The sequence below is a fragment of the Juglans microcarpa x Juglans regia genome, chromosome 8D (genome assembly GCF_004785595.1).
Source record: "Juglans microcarpa x Juglans regia isolate MS1-56 chromosome 8D, Jm3101_v1.0, whole genome shotgun sequence".
Taxonomy (NCBI): Eukaryota; Viridiplantae; Streptophyta; class Magnoliopsida; order Fagales; family Juglandaceae; genus Juglans; species Juglans microcarpa x Juglans regia.
In genome coordinates, this window is record NC_054608.1 from 24,135,428 (window position 1) to 24,157,966 (window position 22,539).

General features: G+C 34.3%; 1 protein-coding gene and 1 long non-coding RNA gene across 4 annotated transcripts in view; one reads left to right on the forward strand and one right to left on the reverse strand.

The window, feature by feature from the left end:
- The window catches only part of LOC121241996 (thaumatin-like protein 1b), a 99,140-nt gene extending 91,531 nt beyond the window's left edge, over positions 1–7,609 (forward strand). The window contains exons 1-2 of one of the 3 annotated variants that reach the window (XM_041139880.1): positions 6,244–6,379; positions 6,776–7,568. In XM_041139880.1, the coding sequence (XP_040995814.1) occupies positions 6,322–6,379; positions 6,776–7,455 (738 nt within the window). In that variant the 5' untranslated portion in view covers positions 6,244–6,321 and the 3' untranslated portion in view covers positions 7,456–7,568. Of the gene's footprint in view, positions 1–6,243; positions 6,380–6,775 lie in introns of those variants that run through there. The other 2 variants (XM_041139878.1, XM_041139876.1) reach the window with 2 other exon arrangements.
- On the reverse strand, positions 37–18,865 carry LOC121242000. Its single transcript, XR_005935870.1, has 3 exons — positions 18,854–18,865; positions 15,278–15,284; positions 37–253 (listed from the first exon to the last, which is right to left on the reverse strand). It is a non-coding gene; the product is annotated as an uncharacterized LOC121242000 (long non-coding RNA).
- Positions 18,866–22,539: the final 3,674 nt, after the last annotated feature.

Genomic DNA, 22,539 nt, shown 5'->3' on the forward strand with positions numbered 1-22,539 from the left:
TGGCGGAGGAGTTAAACATGGTACATAAACTAGATGTTGGAAAGAAATTTGTTTCTGATTGGAAACAACTTTGAAGATTCAATAATTGTAATGCAGTGCTCCCATTGCTTGAATTCGTTGGAGGCGCCAATTCATGGAGTCGTTCTTCACCTAATGATATCTCCTCTTCCATTTTTGCAAACTCAATAGCCAGAAGGGATAGCCCATCATTCCCCATCTTCTTTACAAGATTTGGACAACCAGCAATGTTGAGCTCCTTTAAATGTTGCAAGAGAATGGAAGCAATATTTGGGAGATGCAGGAGGTTTTTGCAGCCTGATAGACGTAAGTACCGGAGTCCAACTAGGTTCTCAATGGATAAAGGTAGTTCTTCTATTACGGTGCCATGTAAACTCAATAGAATTAAAGATTCCATTTTACACTCGATTTTAGGAAGATAACGAAGGCTTGAGCAACCACCAAGAAGAAGCCGGCGTAAAGCTCTCGACTTGAGGCATCTTTGAAGGATTTGGAGTTTAGAGCATCCTTCAAAATCCAACCTAGAAAGATTTTCCAAAGTTCCAATCGAATCATGCACGTCAACTAATCTCGTACAACATTGGATGGTCAATTCCTTCAAATTTGAGATGCTTGAAAGATCCGGAATCTTTTTTAAGAATTCACAATCATAGAAAGTCATAGTCGTCAAATTCTGTAAAAGAAAAAGAGGAAAAGTTTAATGGAGTGTACTACATAATTCAAAGAAAAAAAAAAGTTGTTGATGATGATTATAATTGTGTATGTACCTTGGGTTTGAATCCATCCCCTAACTCCTTTGCCAGGCTATCACGCATCTGAAAGACAATGAGTTTCTTTCCTTGGAACTTATGTCTTTGATCCAACATTATCTTCCAATTCATACCTGTCGGGCAATGATCCGTATGTATCGAATTCATGTCTATTACGTTACGATTCATTTTCAATTGAAAAACATGAATGAATTAGATTTTTCTTATTTGGAGAGATAGACACGTAATGTGAATCATTCAGTAAGTAGTTAATACTGTCTGTATATTATTTTAAATAACATAAACCCCACAATAATATATATTAAGTGATGTGTTTATTGGTCTAAATTACATCATCCAATTTAAAATATTAAGAGCATTAACACAATAATTTGGTTACGAAGGGAAACCCTTTGAAGAACTCCTCAAAGGTAAAAACCCTACAGGGCAACCAAATCCAGGAAAACCAATTTTATCGATTGAGAGTATTACAAGTAAAACGTTTACAAAACCTTTGTAACTAGACACGTTTACCCAAGACATGCGACCCGCTTGTCTTTTACCATAGTAGGTAGTCAAAACCTATGATACTCTCCAACCTTTGTCTTTCCTTCTGGAATCTCCAGTTGTTGAACTTTGAACACGGCAACTCTCCCATTAAGTATGCTCTCACTCAATCCACTGGATTGAGTCTTTTCAAAAAATCTTTCTCTTAAGAATTTTCTCTTGCATGATCTCTTGAAGTTCTACCCAGATCTTCAAGTTCTCAAATACTTGTGAATATGTGCAGTTCAAGTGTCATTTAAAACCCTCAGCCGACTCCTCTATAAATAAGCAATGTTGTGATGGATTTGGAAAAAGACTCTGCTGACAGATCCAGAATCTCAGTCAGATACGTTGCTAACTATTTACGAACATCTCGGACTAGATTACTTCTTATGGATTGCATCAAGTTTCAAATCAGCTTCAGTTTCTTCAATAAAGTTTGCATCTTTATCTCTTAGACTCGAAGCACACATAGGACTCTTGTTGATTTTTATCATATAATACAAACAAGATTTGATAAGATCTACAATTCAAATACTTATCCTTATCGGATCACTGCAGTCCTAGAGTCCAATTAAGATTACATTTATTCCTAACAGCATACGCATCTAATCTTAGCCAAGCATAAATTACATATATATATATATATATATATATATATTAGTAGTGCTTCAAATTCATTGATAAAAGTTAATAAAAGAATTAATTCAGGTCATGAACAGCACCCAAAAGCTATAAATAAAGAAATGAGGGTCTCCTTTCTATTCGCTCAAGGCCATGATCTCTTTAATTTGTAGGCCATGTACGAAGCAGGCAGACAGGGGTTTCTCCTTAACTTGAGAAGTGTTGAATCAGGCTGCAAGTTTTTAGCATCTCCAAACCCATCAATATAATATGAATTTGAGGAATTAATAACATGTGAAAGTGATTTAATTAAATGATTAAACACAATACTAGAAATCAGATCAAAAACTAGGGTCTGGAGGCCAACTTTAAGGTTTGGGAAAACCATTTAGGGTTTCGGTTTCAACCAAGATTTTGGGGTTTCAAATAGATTCCAACCATTTAGGGTTTCACTAGGGTTGAAACCTTCTTTGGTTTGACTCAATTTGGATAGTTGGATGGAAAAGGGTTTGGCTTAGGTGGCATGATCTCACACCATGATTTCCTTCACAATCCACCTCATGGTTCCTCTTGGTGCCAAGTGTCCAATACTATTCACCAAGTGTGGCTAAGATCTTGCCAAGTGTCCAAATAAAATTTCTCTAACCTAATTTGGACATTCCACAATGTGATTCTGAAAACACTGCATTAGGGCTACTATTGAGGTTACTATTCACTCTGGGAAAGTGAAAAATAAACTTTATATTGAAAACTATACATACTAAACTAACTGTGCAATCCATTTATCAAAATTTAACCCCGAAGTGCCTCGAAATAAATAAAACGTGTGTTCAATCAAGCGTTTCGTCCAAAACTAAAAATGAAATTATTATGTCATAAAATCTTAAATAATCAACTGAGGCTAATGACACAGACCATATAGCATTTTGATACTTCTAACTATCTCAAATAAATAAATTGCACTTCTGGCACCATAGTAAGTGGCAACACTGACTTTCCTGACAAACTAGAACCTATGTGATTGGTCGATTCGCGAGGTTCCTAAAGTCTATAGAAATTCCACCATTGAATTTCTAGCGGGCCGTTACAGTTTGGGGAGCTTTCGTAACACCCTGCCAGAAATTCAATGGACGAATTTCTTTAGACTTTAGAAATCCCGTGAAAATCTGAAAGTTTTTATGAATCGACCCAATTACATAGGTTTTAGTATATTAGCATAGTCAGTGTTGCCACTTATTATGGTGCCAGAAGAACAATTTTATTTATTTGAGATACCTAGGAGTGTTGGAATGAGATACGGTCTATGTCATTGGTTTATTTTGAATATTTAGGATTTTTATGGCTCAATAAAACCACTTTCGATTTCCAGACGAAACACTCTTATTCGAATATGCGTTTTGATTATTTCGAAGTACTTTAGAGTCAAATTTTGATAAATTATTTGCACCCTAAGGTTTGTATGTATATTTAAGATTTTGCAGTACAAAATTTATTTTCACTTTTTCAGAGTGAATAATAACCTTTATAGTAGCATCAAGTGCAGTGTTTTCAAAATCACAGTGTGGAATGTCTAAATTAGGTTAGAGAAGTTTTATTTGGACACTTGGAAAGATCTTAGGTACACTAGGTGAATAGTATTAGACATTTGGTATCAAGAGGAACCATGAGATGGAAATGTGAAGGAAATCAAGCATTAGGATCATGCCATCTAAACAAAATGCTATTCCATCTAACCATCCAATTTGTGCCAAATCAAATAGGGTTTCAACCCTATAGAAACACTAAACAGTTAGAATCCAATTAAAACCTCAAAAACTTAGTTGAAACCGAAACCCTAAATAGTTTCCCCAAAACCCAAATTTGCTTCCAAACCGTAAATGGATTCAGTTTCTAGCTTAGTATTTAATTACTTCATTAAATCACTTTCACATACTATTAGCCACTCAAATTTATGTTATGACATCATTATTCAATCCTTTAAACGTTGGAAATTTGATTAGACTATTAAAAATTTGATTTGGGTTTGATAGCAAGCCAAACCCTCTTTAAACCCCAAATTGAGGCCCAAGGTTGCCCCAAATTGTACTTGATGTGAAGGCCATGGCCACCTCACCACCACCCTTCACAAGGAAGCTTCCTTGGCTAAAAGCCATTCACCATTGCCTACGATTCTTCCCCTTGTTTTGGCTAATACAACCATCACTAAATTGTCATTCACAGCCCTCTCATCACCCTTCAATTTCGTAAGAAGGCATCCAAGTCCATTTCCTTTCATTTCATCCATTTCCAACACTTTTCTTGGAGAGAAACCTAAAGGTTCTCTCGGACGGTTTTCTTGAGTCACTTTGCACCCCCTTTTTGAAGCTTTTGTAAGTATTTTCTCATGAAGTTACCATCACAAGAGTTTTTACCCTTTTTGAAGATTTTGTGTTAATTTTCATGGTCATTTAATTGGTTAAAAGTTGTTATAAGTTTAGAAAGGTCATCCTGAGTGGTAAACTGGACAGTGTATAATATTTTGATGATTTTGACCAAGTTATTGGCAAGCTCTTGGTCTTATTTTTTTATGGAGTATAGTTAACATGCTTATATGAAATGTTGATGGGGATTTGTTGCATGTTATAAGTTTTTGATGAAAGTTTTACTTAGATCTATGAACTAGAAGGAGTAAAACAATTTCTGTTTTGTGTAAACTTGAATCTTTTGATGAGAAATCATGCTTCAATGGCTTTGATATTTTTATATGATGATCCTAATTCTTTGATCTACATGTTAGGATGTTAGTTTGAATATCTTTGGTGTTGGTTTTAAAGATATGTTTTTTTGTGCGTGAAGAGATTCGATTAAGTCACAAATTTGAGGTTTTTGGATAGATCTATGTTTTGGTTTAATTTTGGCAATGTGATGATCTTGAGTTTAATGCTTGGATCTACTCTAGGACATAATTTTAAATCATGGGATGTTGGTTTGTGATTTTTGTCATGGTATGTTTAGGATCAAAGGATTTGATCAAAACCCAAACCTTAAGACAATCGGTTTTGAGTATAAGTGTTGAAGCTGAAAGTTTGGTGTTAGATCTTGTGATTTTGTGATGTTTGTTTGATGATTCAAAGCATGTTAGTTCGAGTGTGTTATGAACATATTGGAAGAAATTTTTGAACTTTTGGAGTTCTTGGAGATGTTTTAAAATGGGGCAAAACCTTGAGAATCAAGGGTTGTGTTTTTACATACTGCTAGTTGCATACTAGGTTGCATTGTATATTAACTGTCATGAATGTGGGTATGTAATCATGTGTTGCATGTCTCGACACACTCCAAATCTCTGTTCTATCCCAAGCGGGGGTTTGAGGGCGTCACACAGGCCACCATAATTAATATAGAGCAAGTACATATGGGCTCTCGACCAATTTAGAAGGAAGAATTTAATTTGAGGCGACGGCTTAAATATTATTAATTTTTATTAAATGTCATGAACAGGGGTATGTAACCATATGTTACATATCCCGACGCTCTAAGTCTAATCCGTTTCATCTTAAGCGGAGGTTTGGGGGCGTCACACAAGCCACCTTAATTAATATTGAGTAAGTACATATGGGCTCTTGACCAATTTAGAAGGAAGAATTTAATTTGAGGCGAGGGCCTTAATATTAGGTACTAACGATATATGGACTAGCTAGGTCCTGTTGCTGCCATAATTATTGGATTGAAGAAAATTCATGCAATCATGCAATAAATAAGTTAGACGATGAATTTTGTCCATTCCATAGATCACAAGACCAAGAAGGTGTAAACCCATGCAATAAATTAAAAGTTTGACTTGTCTCCAAAAACTCCAAGCTAATTAAATTTTCCGCAGTATAAAGCTGTCACGAAATATTACAGGTCGAATAATAAATTGTCGGGGCCTGTATTTTTCAAGGGCGAAACGTACATGCATCTAGGGACTCAAGTAATACGACACGGTTAACCATAAAACTAAAACATTGACAAACAATTTGTAAGGACGATCGAATCATGTTCTTGTTGGAATTTGACAGCTAGGGGAAGATATATAGACCAATAAAGTGATCATGATCTTTACAAAATTTAGTATACATTGAAAGTAATTAGACGTGGCGAACCATAACACTGAAAACGTTGAAAAACATGAATTTGTTAGGGACGAATGTCTTGTCCGATAGTCCCGACCTTATACTATTCCGTCTAGTGGTGCCTAAACGTGAAGAAAACTGACCTTCCGTGTATGAGCTAACCTCCCTATATATGTGTATATATATAGCACCAACGTACGTAGCAGTAGTACTACCACACCAGCCCAGCTGATCTGCATATTATATACATTGAGATCATCAAATTAATTACTTCGCCCATCTATCCATCAATCATGAAGACCCTTTCACTCATGATCTCCTGCCTTGCCTTGTCCTTCTTTTTTCTCTCTGGTATGTCTCATGTTAAATTATTTCAACGCTTTAACTATTGGAAAATGGATTATATATATATATATATGGATCACATTTTAATTTTTTTTTTTTCTATTGATCAACAATCTCTCTCTCGTATGGTTCTCCTAGGCTTATGCATAAGTATTAGTTGCTGTCGGAGAACACGCATGTGGTACACTTATCCTATCATAAAATGACATGCTTACCAAAATTGTGGTTTACATAAGTACTATGTCATATATGCACATGTATGATGGTGATAAGCATGCATGTGTGATTCACAATCGAATTCATTTGCTGAGAAGGATACATATGTTGGCTTTCATTTTTGACATATATGAATGGTGACAATGAATTATTTTGTTTGATGTTGCATATATATAAATATTGCAGGTGCTCAATCCGCTAGAATAACTTTCACAAACAACTGTCCCAATACCATCTGGCCGGGAACCCTAACCGCTGATCAGAAACCTCAACTATCAACAACCGGATTTGAGTTAGCATCCAAAGCATCCACATCATTGGATGCCCAAGCTCCTTGGAAAGGTCGGTTTTGGGCACGAACTGGTTGCTCCACAGACGCCTCGGGAAGGTTCTCTTGTGCTACTGCGGATTGTGCCTCCGGCCAGGTTGCATGCAATGGCAATGGTGCTGTCCCGCCGGCGTCTTTGGTAGAAATAAACATAGTAGAGAATGGTGGGCAAGACTTTTACGATGTCAGCCTTGTCGACGGCTTCAACCTGCCTGTTTCAGTGAGCACAGAAGGTGGGAGCGGTGAGTGCAAGACCTCGAGTTGCCCGGCCAATGTGAACGCAGTTTGCCCAGCAGAGCTGCAACTGAAAGCCGCAGATGGGAGCGTAGTCGCATGCAAGAGCGCATGTACAGCATTCAATCAGCCACAATATTGCTGCACTGGCGATTTCAATACTCCACAAACATGTCCTCCCACGAACTATTCCATGATCTTCGAGAACAAGTGCCCTCAAGCTTATAGCTACGCTTATGATGATGTGAACAGTACCTTCACTTGCTCCGGTGCACCTAATTACGTTATCACTTTCTGCCCCTGAAGTACTTGATCATGAGATGAGATCAAGAATTATGCATGCATGCATATTGCATGCGTTCTGAGCTTAATACTTACAATAATAATGGACTGTATAACAAATAAAAACGAATTACTACATATAGAAAATTCATAAATAAATGGAAAAATTATATAAATTTCTAGAGCTTTTGATCTGTATGCAGCTACGTACTCCATCTTCACATGCAACCATATATTCATTCATGCGAGTACAAAATCTCTCTGTTTGCATCGATCAAAATTAACCCATAACACGAGGCCGTTTGTGTCATTCTTACATTCGAAGGGTTCAACATACGACATGACTTGGTGCAACACTGGCTTGCATGGCTTGCATGAAATTATGAAAGATTTGAGCATTTTTCTATATCTGGGCTTAAAAGATTTGGGTTCGCAAGCTTAACCCAATTAATCCAGTCTTGAAAAGATGTGGCTGCCTAATGGGCTTTGAGCTCGCCACCAGAATTTGAAAAGAAAAAATAAAATAAAAACCTGATCTCAAAAAATTTCAAAAATTCTTAAAATCTTTAAAAAATATGAAAACTTTATTCTAACCCTATCTAAAATTCTTGAGTTTTTCTTATAAGTTTGAAAAAACACAGTTTCTACATTTGCTTTAAGTCTATAAATTTTGCCTTCTAAATATAAAAAAGAGTATGCATTCATATATATCCAAAAATACACCTCCAGGCCGAATTTATATATCTATATGCATTCGTATATAATTCTTTTATAAAACCCAAGAGTGATTCATTTTTTAAAATATTAAAGTGTCTTTTTTAAACCTTTAAACGTTTGCGTGCATATCATCTCCTAAGTTTCTTAAATTAATGAATCACTCTTTTACATAATGAAAAATACATAAACAAAAATATACAGTGGGATTCCTTATTTTATTTAAATTAAAAACTTTAACATGACCAATTATCAAGTTCCATTAAAACAATATTTGTTATAAATTGAAGGAATATGAAATGAAATTGCATCTACAATTTATATTTTATAATTATAAACAACAAGGTGTATAGTATATACATACACATACGTACGCATGCACGTATGCAAGCATGATCATTATACGTATAGATCGATAAGCCAGATGCGTTCAAACCCGTGCCTTGTCTTGGCCTTCTTATTCCTCTTTGACCGTTTTAGCTTGAACCAAAATATTGCTTTTATTTTGTCGTTAAGCATTTATTTTTCCAGACTCATGGATATGTTGGCTTTCTGTGTTGGATATGCTGCATGAGGGTAGCACTGCTCAATCCGCTAGAATAACTTTCACAAAGAAAACTGATCAACGTCTATCAACAACAGAGTTTGAGTTAGCATGCAAAGCATCCACCACGCCCGCGTCTTTGGTGAAAATCAACATATATAGTTAGCAGAGAATGGTGTGATAGAATTTTACGATGCCATTCTTGTAGACGGCTTCAACTTGCCAATTGTTATATTTATTATAGATTGTGATATTAAATATGTGAGTTTATTGAATATGGGTTATTATTTATTTACGTGAATCATTATCTCAAAGAGATGCATTGGTTCAGTGGTAATTGTGTGTTGTTTCTAATGAAAGGGTAGGAGTTTAAAACTCCACAAGTGCAATTTGATTTATAATTTTGTAAAGTGTTGGACTTGGACAGACACAATGCTTAGGCCGGTCAAGCCTTGCACGTGGGCCAAAGAGTCACAACATTTGGGCGTTTGCACATGGGCCGAATAAGTACTTTGATAGGGTGCAATGTTTCAAAAATTAATTTAATTGAAAAGACACTTCTTAATACTCGAACCAATGCCCTCCCTTCTCAAGGGAGGCACCTGTTAACCACTAGGCTAGGCAGATACCCTTTTTTCTTTAAGTGAAACATCATAACCTTTAAACCAGTAACTGCCAGTTGAAAAGTCACAAGTTAAGAGTTGTGATCTTTCACATGGTGTCACTTCATTCTCTAAAAATAGGGGATGAGACCCACGAATTTATTCATTCTATTCTCTCATATCTTCAGTCACTTACGCAATTTTGTAGAGATACTCTGAAGGAAAAACTTCAGAATTGTTATCTACAGTTGGTGATTTTGATGTATCCTGGAGGTGAATTGCTTGTAACCCGGTAGCAAACTCTTTCGAGTGAGGGCAATTATCATCTTAAAGATAGTGTTCTACTGTTCTACACGCCTCAAAATCGCATTTATTTTTTAAATTACTGTATCCACACAATTTTCTTCAACAATTTTAAGGTGATAATTGCAATGGGATCAGAATCTGATATGACGACTTTTAAGATGATGCATTAAGACTTTGTCAAACTAGATAGGTTTGATGGAACGAATTTTAATCGCAGGAAAGACAAGTTGATGTTCATTCTTACTACATTGAAAATTGCATATATATGTTTTGGATTTGAACTTGCTAGTACTTCTAGAACCCAAACCTGACGATAATAATCAAATCAAGGCGGAACGCAAGAAGCGCAAAGAAGATGAAGTGGTATGCAGAGGACACATTCTAAATACACTTTTTGATCGTCTCTATGACTTGTTTACATCAATCAAGTCACCAAAAGAGATTGGGGATGCATTGAAATTAAAATATAGAACCGAAAAGCAAGGTACGGATAAATTCCTTATTATGAAATATTTTGAATTTACAATGAATGATAATACTTCTTTGATGGATCAAGTCCATGAATTGCAAGTTTTGGTGAATAAATTGTTTTTAATTTGTGGGGAGAAGCGTTGCTCAGGGCATGTTATTTGCATAATAGAATACCTTATATGAAATTTAAAATTTCACCATATGAATTGTGGAAAGGTACGAAACCAAATCTGGAATACCTAAAGGTATGGGGCTGTTTAGCCTTTTATAGAGTTTCGGATCCAAAAAAAACAAAATTAGGTCCAAGAGCAATCAATAGTGTTTTTGTAGGATATGCTGAGAATTCAAAAGCATATAGACTTTTGGATTTAGATTCTAACGTTGTAGTAGAATCAAAGGACGTAGAATTTATTAAAGATAAATTCTATAATGACTCTAAAGCAATATTAGATCCTACTCAAACTCTAGAATCTAACTTGAGAAGGAAAAGGAATTGTATAATTCCTAACACATTGACTGAACCAAGGACAAGTCAAAGAGTTAGAAAAGAGAAAAGTTTGGATCCAGATTTTGTGTCATCTCAGGCTATTGTTTTCCTTTTAGAAGGAAATAGAGATGATGTTTTAAATAAAATACACATTCTATTAAATATAGAAGAAGATCCAAAAATATTTAAATAAGCTATGACTTCTAGAGATGTTGCATTTTGGAAAGAGACGATAAATGATGAAATGAACTCAATATTGTCAAACAATACTTGGGTTTTAGTAGACTTACCTCCTGGATTAGAACTTATTGATTGTAAATGGGTATTTATGAGAAAATACAATACAAATGGGTCTCTTCAAACTTTTAAGGCCAGATTAGTAGCCAAAGGTTTTAAACAAAAAGAGGGCACAGACTATTTTGATACGTATGCCCCAGTGGCTAGATTTACAGCCATTAGAGTGCTTATGGCACTGGCTTCAATATATAACTTATATGTACATCAAATGGATGTTAAAACTGTTTTCCTAAATGGTGAATTGGATGAAGAGGTGTACATGGAACAACCTGAGGGATTTGTTGTGCATGGGCAAGAAAAGAAAGTTTGCAAATTAATTAAGTCATTGTATAGATTAAAGCAAGCACCAAAACAATGGCATGAGAAATTTGATTCGGTAATTTTATCTCATGGATTTAGGCATAATAATGCCGATAAGTGTATTTATTCTAAATTCACGAATTGTTATGGTGTTATAATATGTTTTTATGTGGATGACTTGCTTATATTTGGAACAAATATGGAAGGAATATCTGAAACTAAGAAATATTTATCTTCAAAGTTCAAAATGAAGTATATTAATGAAGTTAACACTATTTTGGGTGTCAAAGTAAAGAAACATAGTAGGGGTTATGCTTTATGTCAATCTCATTATGTTGAGAAAATACTTCTTAAATTTAAACACTTAGGAATTAAATAAGCAAATACCCCATACGACTCTTCATTTAAATTAACTGAGAATGCTGGGAGAGCGGTTGCTCAGTTAGAATATGCTGGTGCAATTGGCAGTTTAATGTATGCAATGCATTGCACTAGGCCAGATATTTTCTTTACAGTATGTAAACTTTTTAGATATACGGATAATCCTAGTACGGAGCATTGGAAAGCAATTGGTAGAGTCCTTGGATACCTTAAAAGAACTAATTCGTTAGGACTGTATTATACCAATTGTGATGATAATAAGGCTACATCTGGTTGGGTTTTCAGCCTTGGTAGTGGAGCTGTTTCATTGGCTTCTAAGAAACAGACATGTATTTCACATTCTATAATGGAATCTGAATTTGTAACCTTGGCGGCAGCTGGCAAAGAGGCAGAATGGCTGAGGAATTTGTTATTTGACATAAAGTTATGGCCACAACCAATGTCAGCCATTTCTTTGTACTGTGATAGTGAAGCTACTATGTCTAGGGCTTATAGTAAGGTCTATAATAGAAAATCTAGACATATTAGTTTGAGACATGAATATGTCAAACAATTAATTAGTGATGGTATTGTAAATGTTCATGAATGCCAGGATGGAGCACGTGGATTAGTGCAAATAATTGGTAAGTTATCTTGCTAAAATTGGATAGAATAGTGTGTGTGGTATTTCCGTTCTTAGCATATAGAGTCTTGGTTTAAGCCTAGGCCACCATTGACTTTGTTAAGAATTTGAAATACTTACACTAATTGAAGGTTTAAGTCGAGAGATACATTTTTGTATGCATGAGGATATCAGTATTTGACTGAAAATTTAATATCGCAATCTAAGTGGGGGATTTTTATATTTATTATAGATTGTGATATTAAATATGTGAGTTTATTGAATATAGGTTATTATTTATTTACGTGAATCATTATCTCAAAGAGATGCATTAGCTCAGTGGTAATGGTGTGTTGTTTCAAATGAAAGGGTAGGAGTTCAAAACTCCACAAGTGCAATTTGATTTATAATTTTGTGAAGTGTTGGACTTGGACAGACACAATGCTTAGACAGGCCAAGCCTTGCACGTGGGCCAAAGAGTCACAACACTTGGGTGTTTGCACATGGGCCGAATAAGCACTTTGATAGGGTGCAATGTTTCAAAAATCAATGTAATTGAAAAGACACTTCTAGGGACTCGAACCAATGAACTCCCTTCTCAAGGGAGGCACTTGTTGACCACTAGGCTAGGCACATACCCTTTAGTCTTTAAGTGAAACATCATAACATTTAAACCAGTAACTGCTAGTTGAAAAGTCACAAGTTAAGAGTTGTGATCTTTCACATGGTGTCACTTCATTCTCTATAAATAGGGGATAAGACCCACGAATTTATTCATTCTATTCTCCCATATCTTCAGTCATTTACGCAATTTTGTAGAGAGACTTTGAAAGAAAAACTTCAGAATTGCTATCTGCAGTTGGTGAGTTTGTTGTATCCTGGAGGTGAATTACTTGTAACCCGGTAGCAAACTCTTTCGAGTGGGGGCAATTATCACCTTAAAGATAGTGTTCTACACCCCTCAAAGTTGCATTTATTTTTTAGATTACTGTATCCGCACAATTTTTTTCAACAATGCCAATTTCGATGGCCACAGAAGACGTACATGACCGATGAATGCTAGACCTCGAGTTGCCCGACATGAATACAACTTGCCCGACAGAGCTACAATTGAAAGTAGTGGATGGGAGAGTGATCTGTTATAGATCAAGTCTGGTGTCTGACCTAGGCTTTGAGTTAGAGATGTAATTTTGATTAAGATTGGTTGCGGACCGTTGATGGGAGGAATGGTGGTGATCGGAGCAATAGGCAAGTAGTATCTTGCTAACGTGGAGGAACTCTTCTAGGAGACTTTATTTTTAAAGTGTTATTTCATAGAGTTTGTTTCAGATACCCTTTATAAAGGAGCAATAGCTACTGATGATTTTAATCCAAAACTCTATTTCTTTCTTTGGAGGCCCCTCACACTTGAAGTGACACTTGTCTTTTCTTTTCCTAATTTGACTATTATAAATTGATATCCGGAGACATCAATCCTTCAATTACAACAATGGTTGAAGGTACAGGATCCATTAAATTCTTTAAAGAAATCAACGGAGTCCCAATTTAAAACTATAGAAACATAGATTTTGGCTTTAAAACACCAATACGAATCTGGCACCCATCAGATTTTGACTTTCACCTTGGAGCTACAAAAGAAGAGTAGTTATCAACATTAGGGAGAAATCTCATCAGGCACACTATCTCATTTATTGGGGTTGATTAAGAGCTTTAATTATGCTCAATAACTAAGTTAAATCTCATTTATTATTTATTGAACGAGTTAGATTCGTTTTAGAATTTAAAGATAGGCCATTATAAATTTAATTTAATTTAAAATCATCACTGATTGAAATCTACTACGCGGTTTCAGTTACTACCAATCCTACATTGAATGAACTACTAGATCATGTTTTTAAATTCAAACTCTCTTCTTGAATGATCGTGACCCAGTCCAACTCGAACTCGAACTCCTTAGCACCCTCTCCCAAGTCTCTCTATAAATATCTCTATTCCGTGTGTTATATGAAAAAAACCATAAATCTCTGTAAGTACAGCGGCTGAACCCAAGATACCAAGTTCAACACTTTGCATGTCCCACGTTCACCACGGCAATTATAGCCAACTACCTAATTGCTCTCTTAACATCCATCACATTTTCTCTCGCCTTCCAGGTCACATGATCGATTCCATGCTAAAAAAATTGGGTTAACCCTGCGAGGTAAGTAGTTTGATCATAAATTAGGATTATCATACATTAGCTAGTTATATATATTATTATTTAAGCCAATTCTACGGAAGCTAGCGTTTATGTACCACGCATGTCATAATATTTGCAAGCACGTCATTCATCATATTTTATTCTGCATATTATAGTTATGTATGTATTATGCATCTCATAGATCTCACATTGCATAAGACGTGTAAGTTTTAATAAGATCAAGTGTAAGATAATGTCAAAACAGTTAAATTAGATAGACATTCAGATACATGCTACCAATGCGATTTATGAGTGGATGTCAAGCCATGAATGTAAGCGTGGTCCATCATAGTATACTAGAATACTATTAGCAGCTCCCCTCATAGCCACGGGATGTGGGGCTGGTGTACAACCTTGCATGCATGGTTAAGTGTGTGAGCCAGTAAAATAAATATAATAAGTCAGATAATTTAAGACAAGTCATGCACGACATAAGTATACGTATGAATGCTTATGATTTTTAGTTCTCAGCATGAAATATTTTAATAAAATCTTATGTTAATTATATTTACGTTGTGATTAATTTCTTACAGAGCCATCGACTCATTTTAGTTGTTTTATGTTTTTAAACAACTCTTGGTCAAAATATTTATGAGGGTAGAGCTACAGGACGAGACTTAGTCCAGGAAGGCGTGATAGTGGCCAAGACTATGTACAGAGATTTTAAGTTATGAATTTTTATGGCACGGACTTTGAAAAATTTTGATAAATGCTTCCGCGCACTTTTTTTAATGATTTCAATATTTTAATGAAACAATATTTTATTTATAGAATCTTTGTGCCTGGCAATTCTTTTAGAATAAAAGAAAATATTTTTAAGTCAAGGTTAAGTAGTAGCACTCCAGCTCTCGGGAAATTTCTAAAAGTGATTTTATTCTTAAACTTGGGAAGCGGGGTGTTACAAATTCTCTCAAACCTAGTGAGAATGATGCAAACCCAAATTGATATAGAATATCTAGGTCTAGATTCTACGTTCATTGCATTGAAATACTACCTTACGAAGATGAATCTGTACAAATATGGAAGGAAAAACTTAATATCTTCCTTAGACTAAGGGCAATAACTAGTCCCTTTTTTTTAAAAAAAAAAAAAAGCGCTATAAAAATATTTTTTAAAGTTTAAACAATTTTTTTTAAAAAAAGTATTGATAAATCCGGCTATCTAAATTCGAATTAAATCCGGTTATAATCTGGATATTTGGATTAATAGTCAAAAAAGGGAAAAAAAATCTGGTTATCCTTTTGGATTATTTCCGAATTAATCCAGACAGATAACCGTCCGGTTTTTAGAATCTGGCTCCGGTTATGGCCGGATATCCGAATCCGGATCTGGTTGCAAACCCCTAATATCTATATATGACTGATGATGCTGAGATAACCAATAAGAGGTCAAATATTCATGTATGCAGTATCAGACAAAGAATATGACAAATTAATTGGACCAATCGAAGGGTGAATTATCCATCTCATTATTTATTTTTTAAACCTCATTGAAAATTGGACTACTAAAACACATAAAAATAAAACTTACATTTAAAAAACGCATAGAAAGAACCAAATGGCTATTTGGTTACGAACAGAGAAGATCAGAAAGTACATTTATTTTATACAATATTAATTTCATCGATATAACCAGCATGCATGAGCCAAAATTCATAAGTTTCACTAAAGTAAACTCTACCATTCCATATCTCATCAATTTAAATTATATTTCACACAAAATTATCACACACTACTATTAACACCTTTTGTTTTATATGTAAAACAAAAGTAGTTTTTGTGAGGGGGTGTTATCCCCTAGGCCAGACCAAGAGAAGGAACAGGGGTCCCTGGGCCAGACCATAAGAAGGGCCCAGGCTCGATCCCAGATATGAGGTATAGGCTGGGCCGAGCATACTCAAGAGGCCCAAATAGAAGGGATGGTTAGACAGGAAACAATGACAAACATATGGCAGGAGGGACAGTCTGACACCCCACTGGCCGACAGACAGAGACATTCCCTAACCCTAAACATCGGCGCCCAAACATGACAGGAAGGTAGGAATGCCTGGCTAGGACCACACTGCATTAATGAGACAAGAAGAGTTATGAAGGGGAAGTACGCCGCATTTAGTGCGACCTAGTCTACAAAATATATGGACCGATGAAATTCGGTCCAATCTCATGGTCTACAAATTTTGGACCGGACTGAAATCCTATATATTTTTTTAAAAATATTTTTAATAATTTAATATATTATTTTTATATAGTAATTATATAAATTAATGATGTAATTTTAATCAAATTTATTATCATTGACCATATAAAATATAAAATAATATATGCTATCAATTAATAATAAATCATAAATCATGTGATAATTAATGTATGCAAATAGTTAATACATCATACATTCATAAATATTCTACTATTTACACTTAATTAAAATAATTAAGTAATTTTTTATAAATGCTTAAGTTGCAAGCAAACATGAATAGTTTATATACAATGAAATTATTTGATATTCATTGACAATATATAAAATGTATGACATTATTAATAATTATGTATACTAAAGAGTAGTGGTGAAAACCGAAGCTATCAGTGCGGTTTTGATCCAAAACCGAAACTGCACCGACACCTTAAAATGGTGTAAATCTCGACCCAAACTAGTCGGTAAAGGGAGAGAAAACCGTCGACATCAGTCTCGACGTAACTCCGGTCGGTTCGTCGGCGTCTTTAGTGGCGACAGAGGTGGCTGCGATTTGAGAGAGATGACGCCGCAAGTTGCGAGGTGCGATTTGAGAGAGAGAGAGAGAGAGAGAGAGAGAGAGAGATGGCGAGTCGCAACAGAGGTGGAGACGACTATGTGCGCCGTAAGACACTAAGAGAGAGATGGTTGCGGCGCAGAGAGAGAGAGAGAGAGAGAGAGAGAGAGAATGAGAGAAAGGGGGCGGCACTGTGAGTGTGAACTGTGAAGTGAAATCAAAAAGGAGAAAAAAGAAACAAGGAAGAAGAAGGGTGTGTGCGTGTCTTTAAACCCTAGAGTGAAACGGCTCTGTTTGGCTTAATTTCCTTTATATTTTTTTAACATCAAGTCTCAAAACGACGCTATTTCACTCATTTAAGTGAAAGGATGTCATTTCATATATGTATAATTTAAAAAAAAAACATTTAAAGTATCGGTCGATTTAGCAGTCAGGTCCAGGCTCAAACCGGGTTTGAACCACTGGACATCAGTTTTGACCAAATTCAACCACCATCCGACCGGTTGTACACCGATTCCGAGCTCCGGTGGCCGGTCTGAGTCGGTCCCGATCATTTTTTCGGTTTCTTGTACAACTTTACTAAAGAGTAAAGTCTAAGTTAGTAAGCAACAATTATCAACATCATAAATATAATTATAGTAAAATATTTTTTTAATGAGTTACCTACATAATCCATATTAATAATTCACTTAACTTCAATTTAGTAATTTAAATAATTTTTTTTTATTAATTTATTTAAAAAAAATGAAAAAATATAAAATGATTAGGTCGAACCGAACGAACCGATCAGACTGGATTGGGCCGATAGCTACCTGTCCGGTCCTTATCGATGTTCGGTCCAATCCAGTCCGAAAAAAATGGACCAAAAATTACCAGACCGGACCGATTTACACACTTATATGTATGTGTCTTATTTTCTCTCTCTCATACACTCTAGCTTGTGGGTGCCTTGGTTTATAGTTTGCAAGACTTAAAATTGATGATGATATTGGATTAACAAGAACATAATTGTGATGCCACTTTGGTTTCGGAAAATCAGATTCCATTGTTAAGAGTCCTTGAAAATCTGTGTTTCGAAAACTAATGATGATCCTACATATATCAACTATCTGTATCGGTTATTAGAAATTTAATAAAATAAGGTTGACCGATGTGGAATCTTTTCGTTCCATGTAGCTTATTAAAAAAATTTAAAAATATATATTCAAAATAAAATTACGCACAAAAATCTAAAAGGAGGAAGACTAAAATCCTATATTCCCTCTACCATTTTATGTTTGTGTTTTTAATTTTTCTAATAAGTCAAGGAGAAAAAGTGAAAGGTATAAATTAGGAGCCTGGCTATACATCAGCCGCACTCTTCGCACACCATACATGATTTTTTTTTTTTTTTTTACTCAACACTTTAGGTGTACTGCGGCTACAGCCAACAGTAGGCTGATGTAAATAATGTTTCATAAATTAGTAGGGATGTAACCGGTCCAGTTTTGGACAAATTTTGGGACCAAATCGGTATACATCGGTTTTACATTTTCAAGAATCGATATCGCACCAATTACCCTCCTAAACCGGTGCTTCCAGTTTTACTAGTTCCAATCCGGTTCGGTCCGATTTTTCAGTTTTAGTATTAGTATTACTAATGTATTTATCAAAATAAATATGTTAAGAATTTATTAAGCCATAAAATATAAGTAATATATACACATTTTATATTTAAAACATATGATCAAACAAATGTTGATATTTAAGATTTAAATTTTATATTATATATTATAATATAACATGATTTCATATATAAGTATATATATTATAAAAATGATATATAATATAAAAAATATTATATATAATATTAAAATTTAATTAAAAAATATATATACACAAATGAACCAGTCCGGTCTCGTGCCAGAAAACGTAAAATTGGAAACAAATCGATTTTGACCCATTTTTTAAATGGAAGAATGGGTCTCCGATAGAACTAGCCAATCCGGGCCAATTCTCCTGTTTATCTTTATAGTTCTATAAATTAGGAATATATTAGCATAATATTTTATATTTAAATGAAAAAAAAAATCCAAATATTTGCAAGTCCGGTGCAGGCAAGAATACTGTTTATGTAGAGGTGGGACAGGGGAGCGCTGTGCCACTGTCCACATACGCGGTTTGTAGACTTTGGATTGTCGGAAACAACCCTTTTTTTTTTTCTTTTAGGATGCGAGTGGTTAGAGTCGTGTTTATTCTTTGTATTATTCTTTCAAGTGACAAAATTATTCTTTATATTTTCCATGTGGACTTTGGCTAGAGTCGTGTTTACGGATTATTCTCTATATATTGATTTGCTGGTCATGTGGAAACAGCTCCTTGGGCAGTATATGTGCTTTCATAAGGAAAGGATCACAGCATATTAATTAGCATTAGACATTAGTCATATTTTCTCTTTGGGGGGCAGTTACGTTGAAAGTTGGTAGATAAATTCATCATTAATTTCTTATCCTTTTGTTTGAATTAGTAGAAGACCATACCATCAAGACATCAATGACTTTTCTACCTATTTTCTACCTGTTTGAATTAGAAGAAGAGTTTTTTTACACAACCTCCACCACACTCCACACTCCATATTTTTTTAAATTTTTAAATTTTTAAATTTTTTTTTTTAAATTTTTTTTGAGTTTATTCTTTTTAAATTATTTCAAATTTTCTATTTATTATTCATATAATAAATATTTGATAAAATTAAAAAAATTAAAACTTAAAAAAAAATGTAGAGTGTGGAGTGTAAGGAGGTCGTGAAGATTTATTTAAAAAAAAAGGGTGGGAATTGTTTATTATTTGTGTTATAGCTATAGAAAGAATAAGATTTGGAGTACTGGTGACTAAAAAAAAGGGCCTTAAATTTTAAGTAGTACTGGTTTTTAGTTTCATTTTGTTTCTTCATATATTTAAAGACTCACACATACTCTTAAATGAATATAAGTATGATCTAAGGGAGGGACACATTCGAGAATGGAACAAAAAAAAAAAGTTAAAAATTTTATTAATACATACAAATGAATGAAAATGTAAGTCTACCCTTTGACATACTAATCTAATGCTGTCATTTAGTAGCAGAGAAATAAATATAAAAAAAAAAAAAAGCATAAACAAGATATAATTTCACACATCATGTTATGTACTTGTGATGAAAGTCTGGCTCTTTAAGGCCTTGTTTGTTTTTAGAAAACATCTCATCTTATCTCATCTAATCATTACAACTTTCTTAACTTCTAAGACAAAATAAAATAAACAATTCAACTTTTTCAAATCCCAAAACGAAATGAATATTAAAAAATATATTATAATAATATTTTTTTAACTTTTTAACTTTAATCTCAACTCATCTCATCTCATCTCATATGCGAAAACAAACGAGGCCAAACGTTCTTCTCTTTTTTATTGATAGGGATGATGATTCAAAATTTATCGAAATGATCATTCAGTGGGTCAACTCAAAAATACTAAACCAAACACCTCTATACGTTGCCACGTATCCAATTGAAATAGAGTCTCGTATACGAGACATATATTAGCATTTAAGTCTTGAAAGGAATGATATCAGACGCATGGTGGGGATTTTTGGAGTCGGTGGAATTGGAAAGACAACTTTTTCAAAAGATATTTATAACAAGATATCAGATCAATTTGTTGGACATTGTTTCTTGAGTAATATTAGAGAAAGATCAAAAAGAGAAGGTATGATTGAGCTGCAAAAAATACTTCTTTTCGAGATCTTAGGGAAAAAGATGGGGAAAAAAATGGATATTTATGATGTTGATAAAGGAGTCAATGTGATTCGGAAAAAACTTCACTCTAAAAGGGTTCTACTAGTTCTTGATGATGTGGATGAGTTGGACCAACTAAAAAAATTAGCTGGAGATCGCGCTTGGTTTGGTTTAGAAAGTAGAATCATCGTAACAACAAGAGATTAACAATTACTAAAATTCTTTAAAGTTGATGATCCAACGTACGAGTTGAAGCTCTGGGATGACAATGAAGCTCTTCGACTCTTTAGCTTGCATGCTTTCAAGAAAGGCAAACCACTTGATAAGTATGTGGAACTCTCTAAACAAGTAATGAAATATGCTCAAGGTCTTCCACTAGCTTTAACAGTGCTTGGATCGGATCTAAAAGACCAAAGCATACATCAATAGAAAAGTGCATTGGATAAGTATAGAAGCATTCCCCACAAAGATATTCAGAGTGTACTTCAAATAAGTTACGATGGTTTGGAAGATGATGAGAAGGAAATGTTCCTTGATATTGCCTTTTTCTTTAACAGAGAATCTTTAGCAGAGATCAAGAAAATATTTGACAGTTGTGATTTTTTTCCTGATTATGGTATTGATAAGCTTATAAAAAAGTGTCTTATTACTATTGAGGGTTAATGTGTTTGGATGCATGACTTGCTACAAGATATAGGTCGAGAAATTGTTCGACGAGAATCACCCCTTGAACCTGGTGAACGTAGTAGACTCTAGTTTCACAAAGATATCTGTGGAGTGTTGGAAGAAAGCACAGTAAGAGTAAGAAAAAACTCGAGTTTTACATTTATTTCCATTTTTAAAAGTGAAATCCAGCAGAAAATTTTGGCCTTATGAATTAATATATTTATATATATATAAATGAAATATGTAAACACATACATATATATATATATTGATCTGTAAATCAAAATGAATTTGTAGTTATATATTTAGATCATTTTGTAATTAAGATTAGTCAATAAAAGTATCATTTATCATTTCTAATATCCTAACAATTTAGTAATGAGAAAAATATACTAGTTATCTTTAGAAAATTGATGCTTAACTTTATGCAGTAATTTGCTAACAATTATGTGCATTCACTTACGTACCAGGGCATGAACAAAGGCTCAGGCATGATAATTGAAATGCCCAAAGGCGAGGACGCGATAAGTTTGAATTTTGTAGCATTTTCACAGATGAAAAGACTTAAGAGTGCTTATCATTCGTTTTACAAGTGGACCTAATTATCTCTCTAACAAGTTAAGAGTACTTGATTGGTTTGAATATCCGCTACAATCTTTGCCACCCAATTTCTTGGAAAAAAAACTCGTTATCTTTAAAATGCGTGGTAGCTTCATTGGGGAGTTAAGCTTCATCAAGTGCTCCATCAAGTATGAGGTACGTACAGTTTTCACAGAAATAAATTCATTATCTTTAACATGCGTGGTAGTTTCGTCAAGGGGTTAAGCTTTATCAAATCTAAGGTGCCTGCAATTATCATCTTCAATAACTTTGTTTCTATAATCTATGTGCTAAACTCCTTTCCATTTGTTTTTTTCTTTTTTAACAGGATATGACAATTATGCGTTTCCAAGATTGTGAGTTCTTAACAAAAGTTTCAGATCTTTCAAGCGTCTCA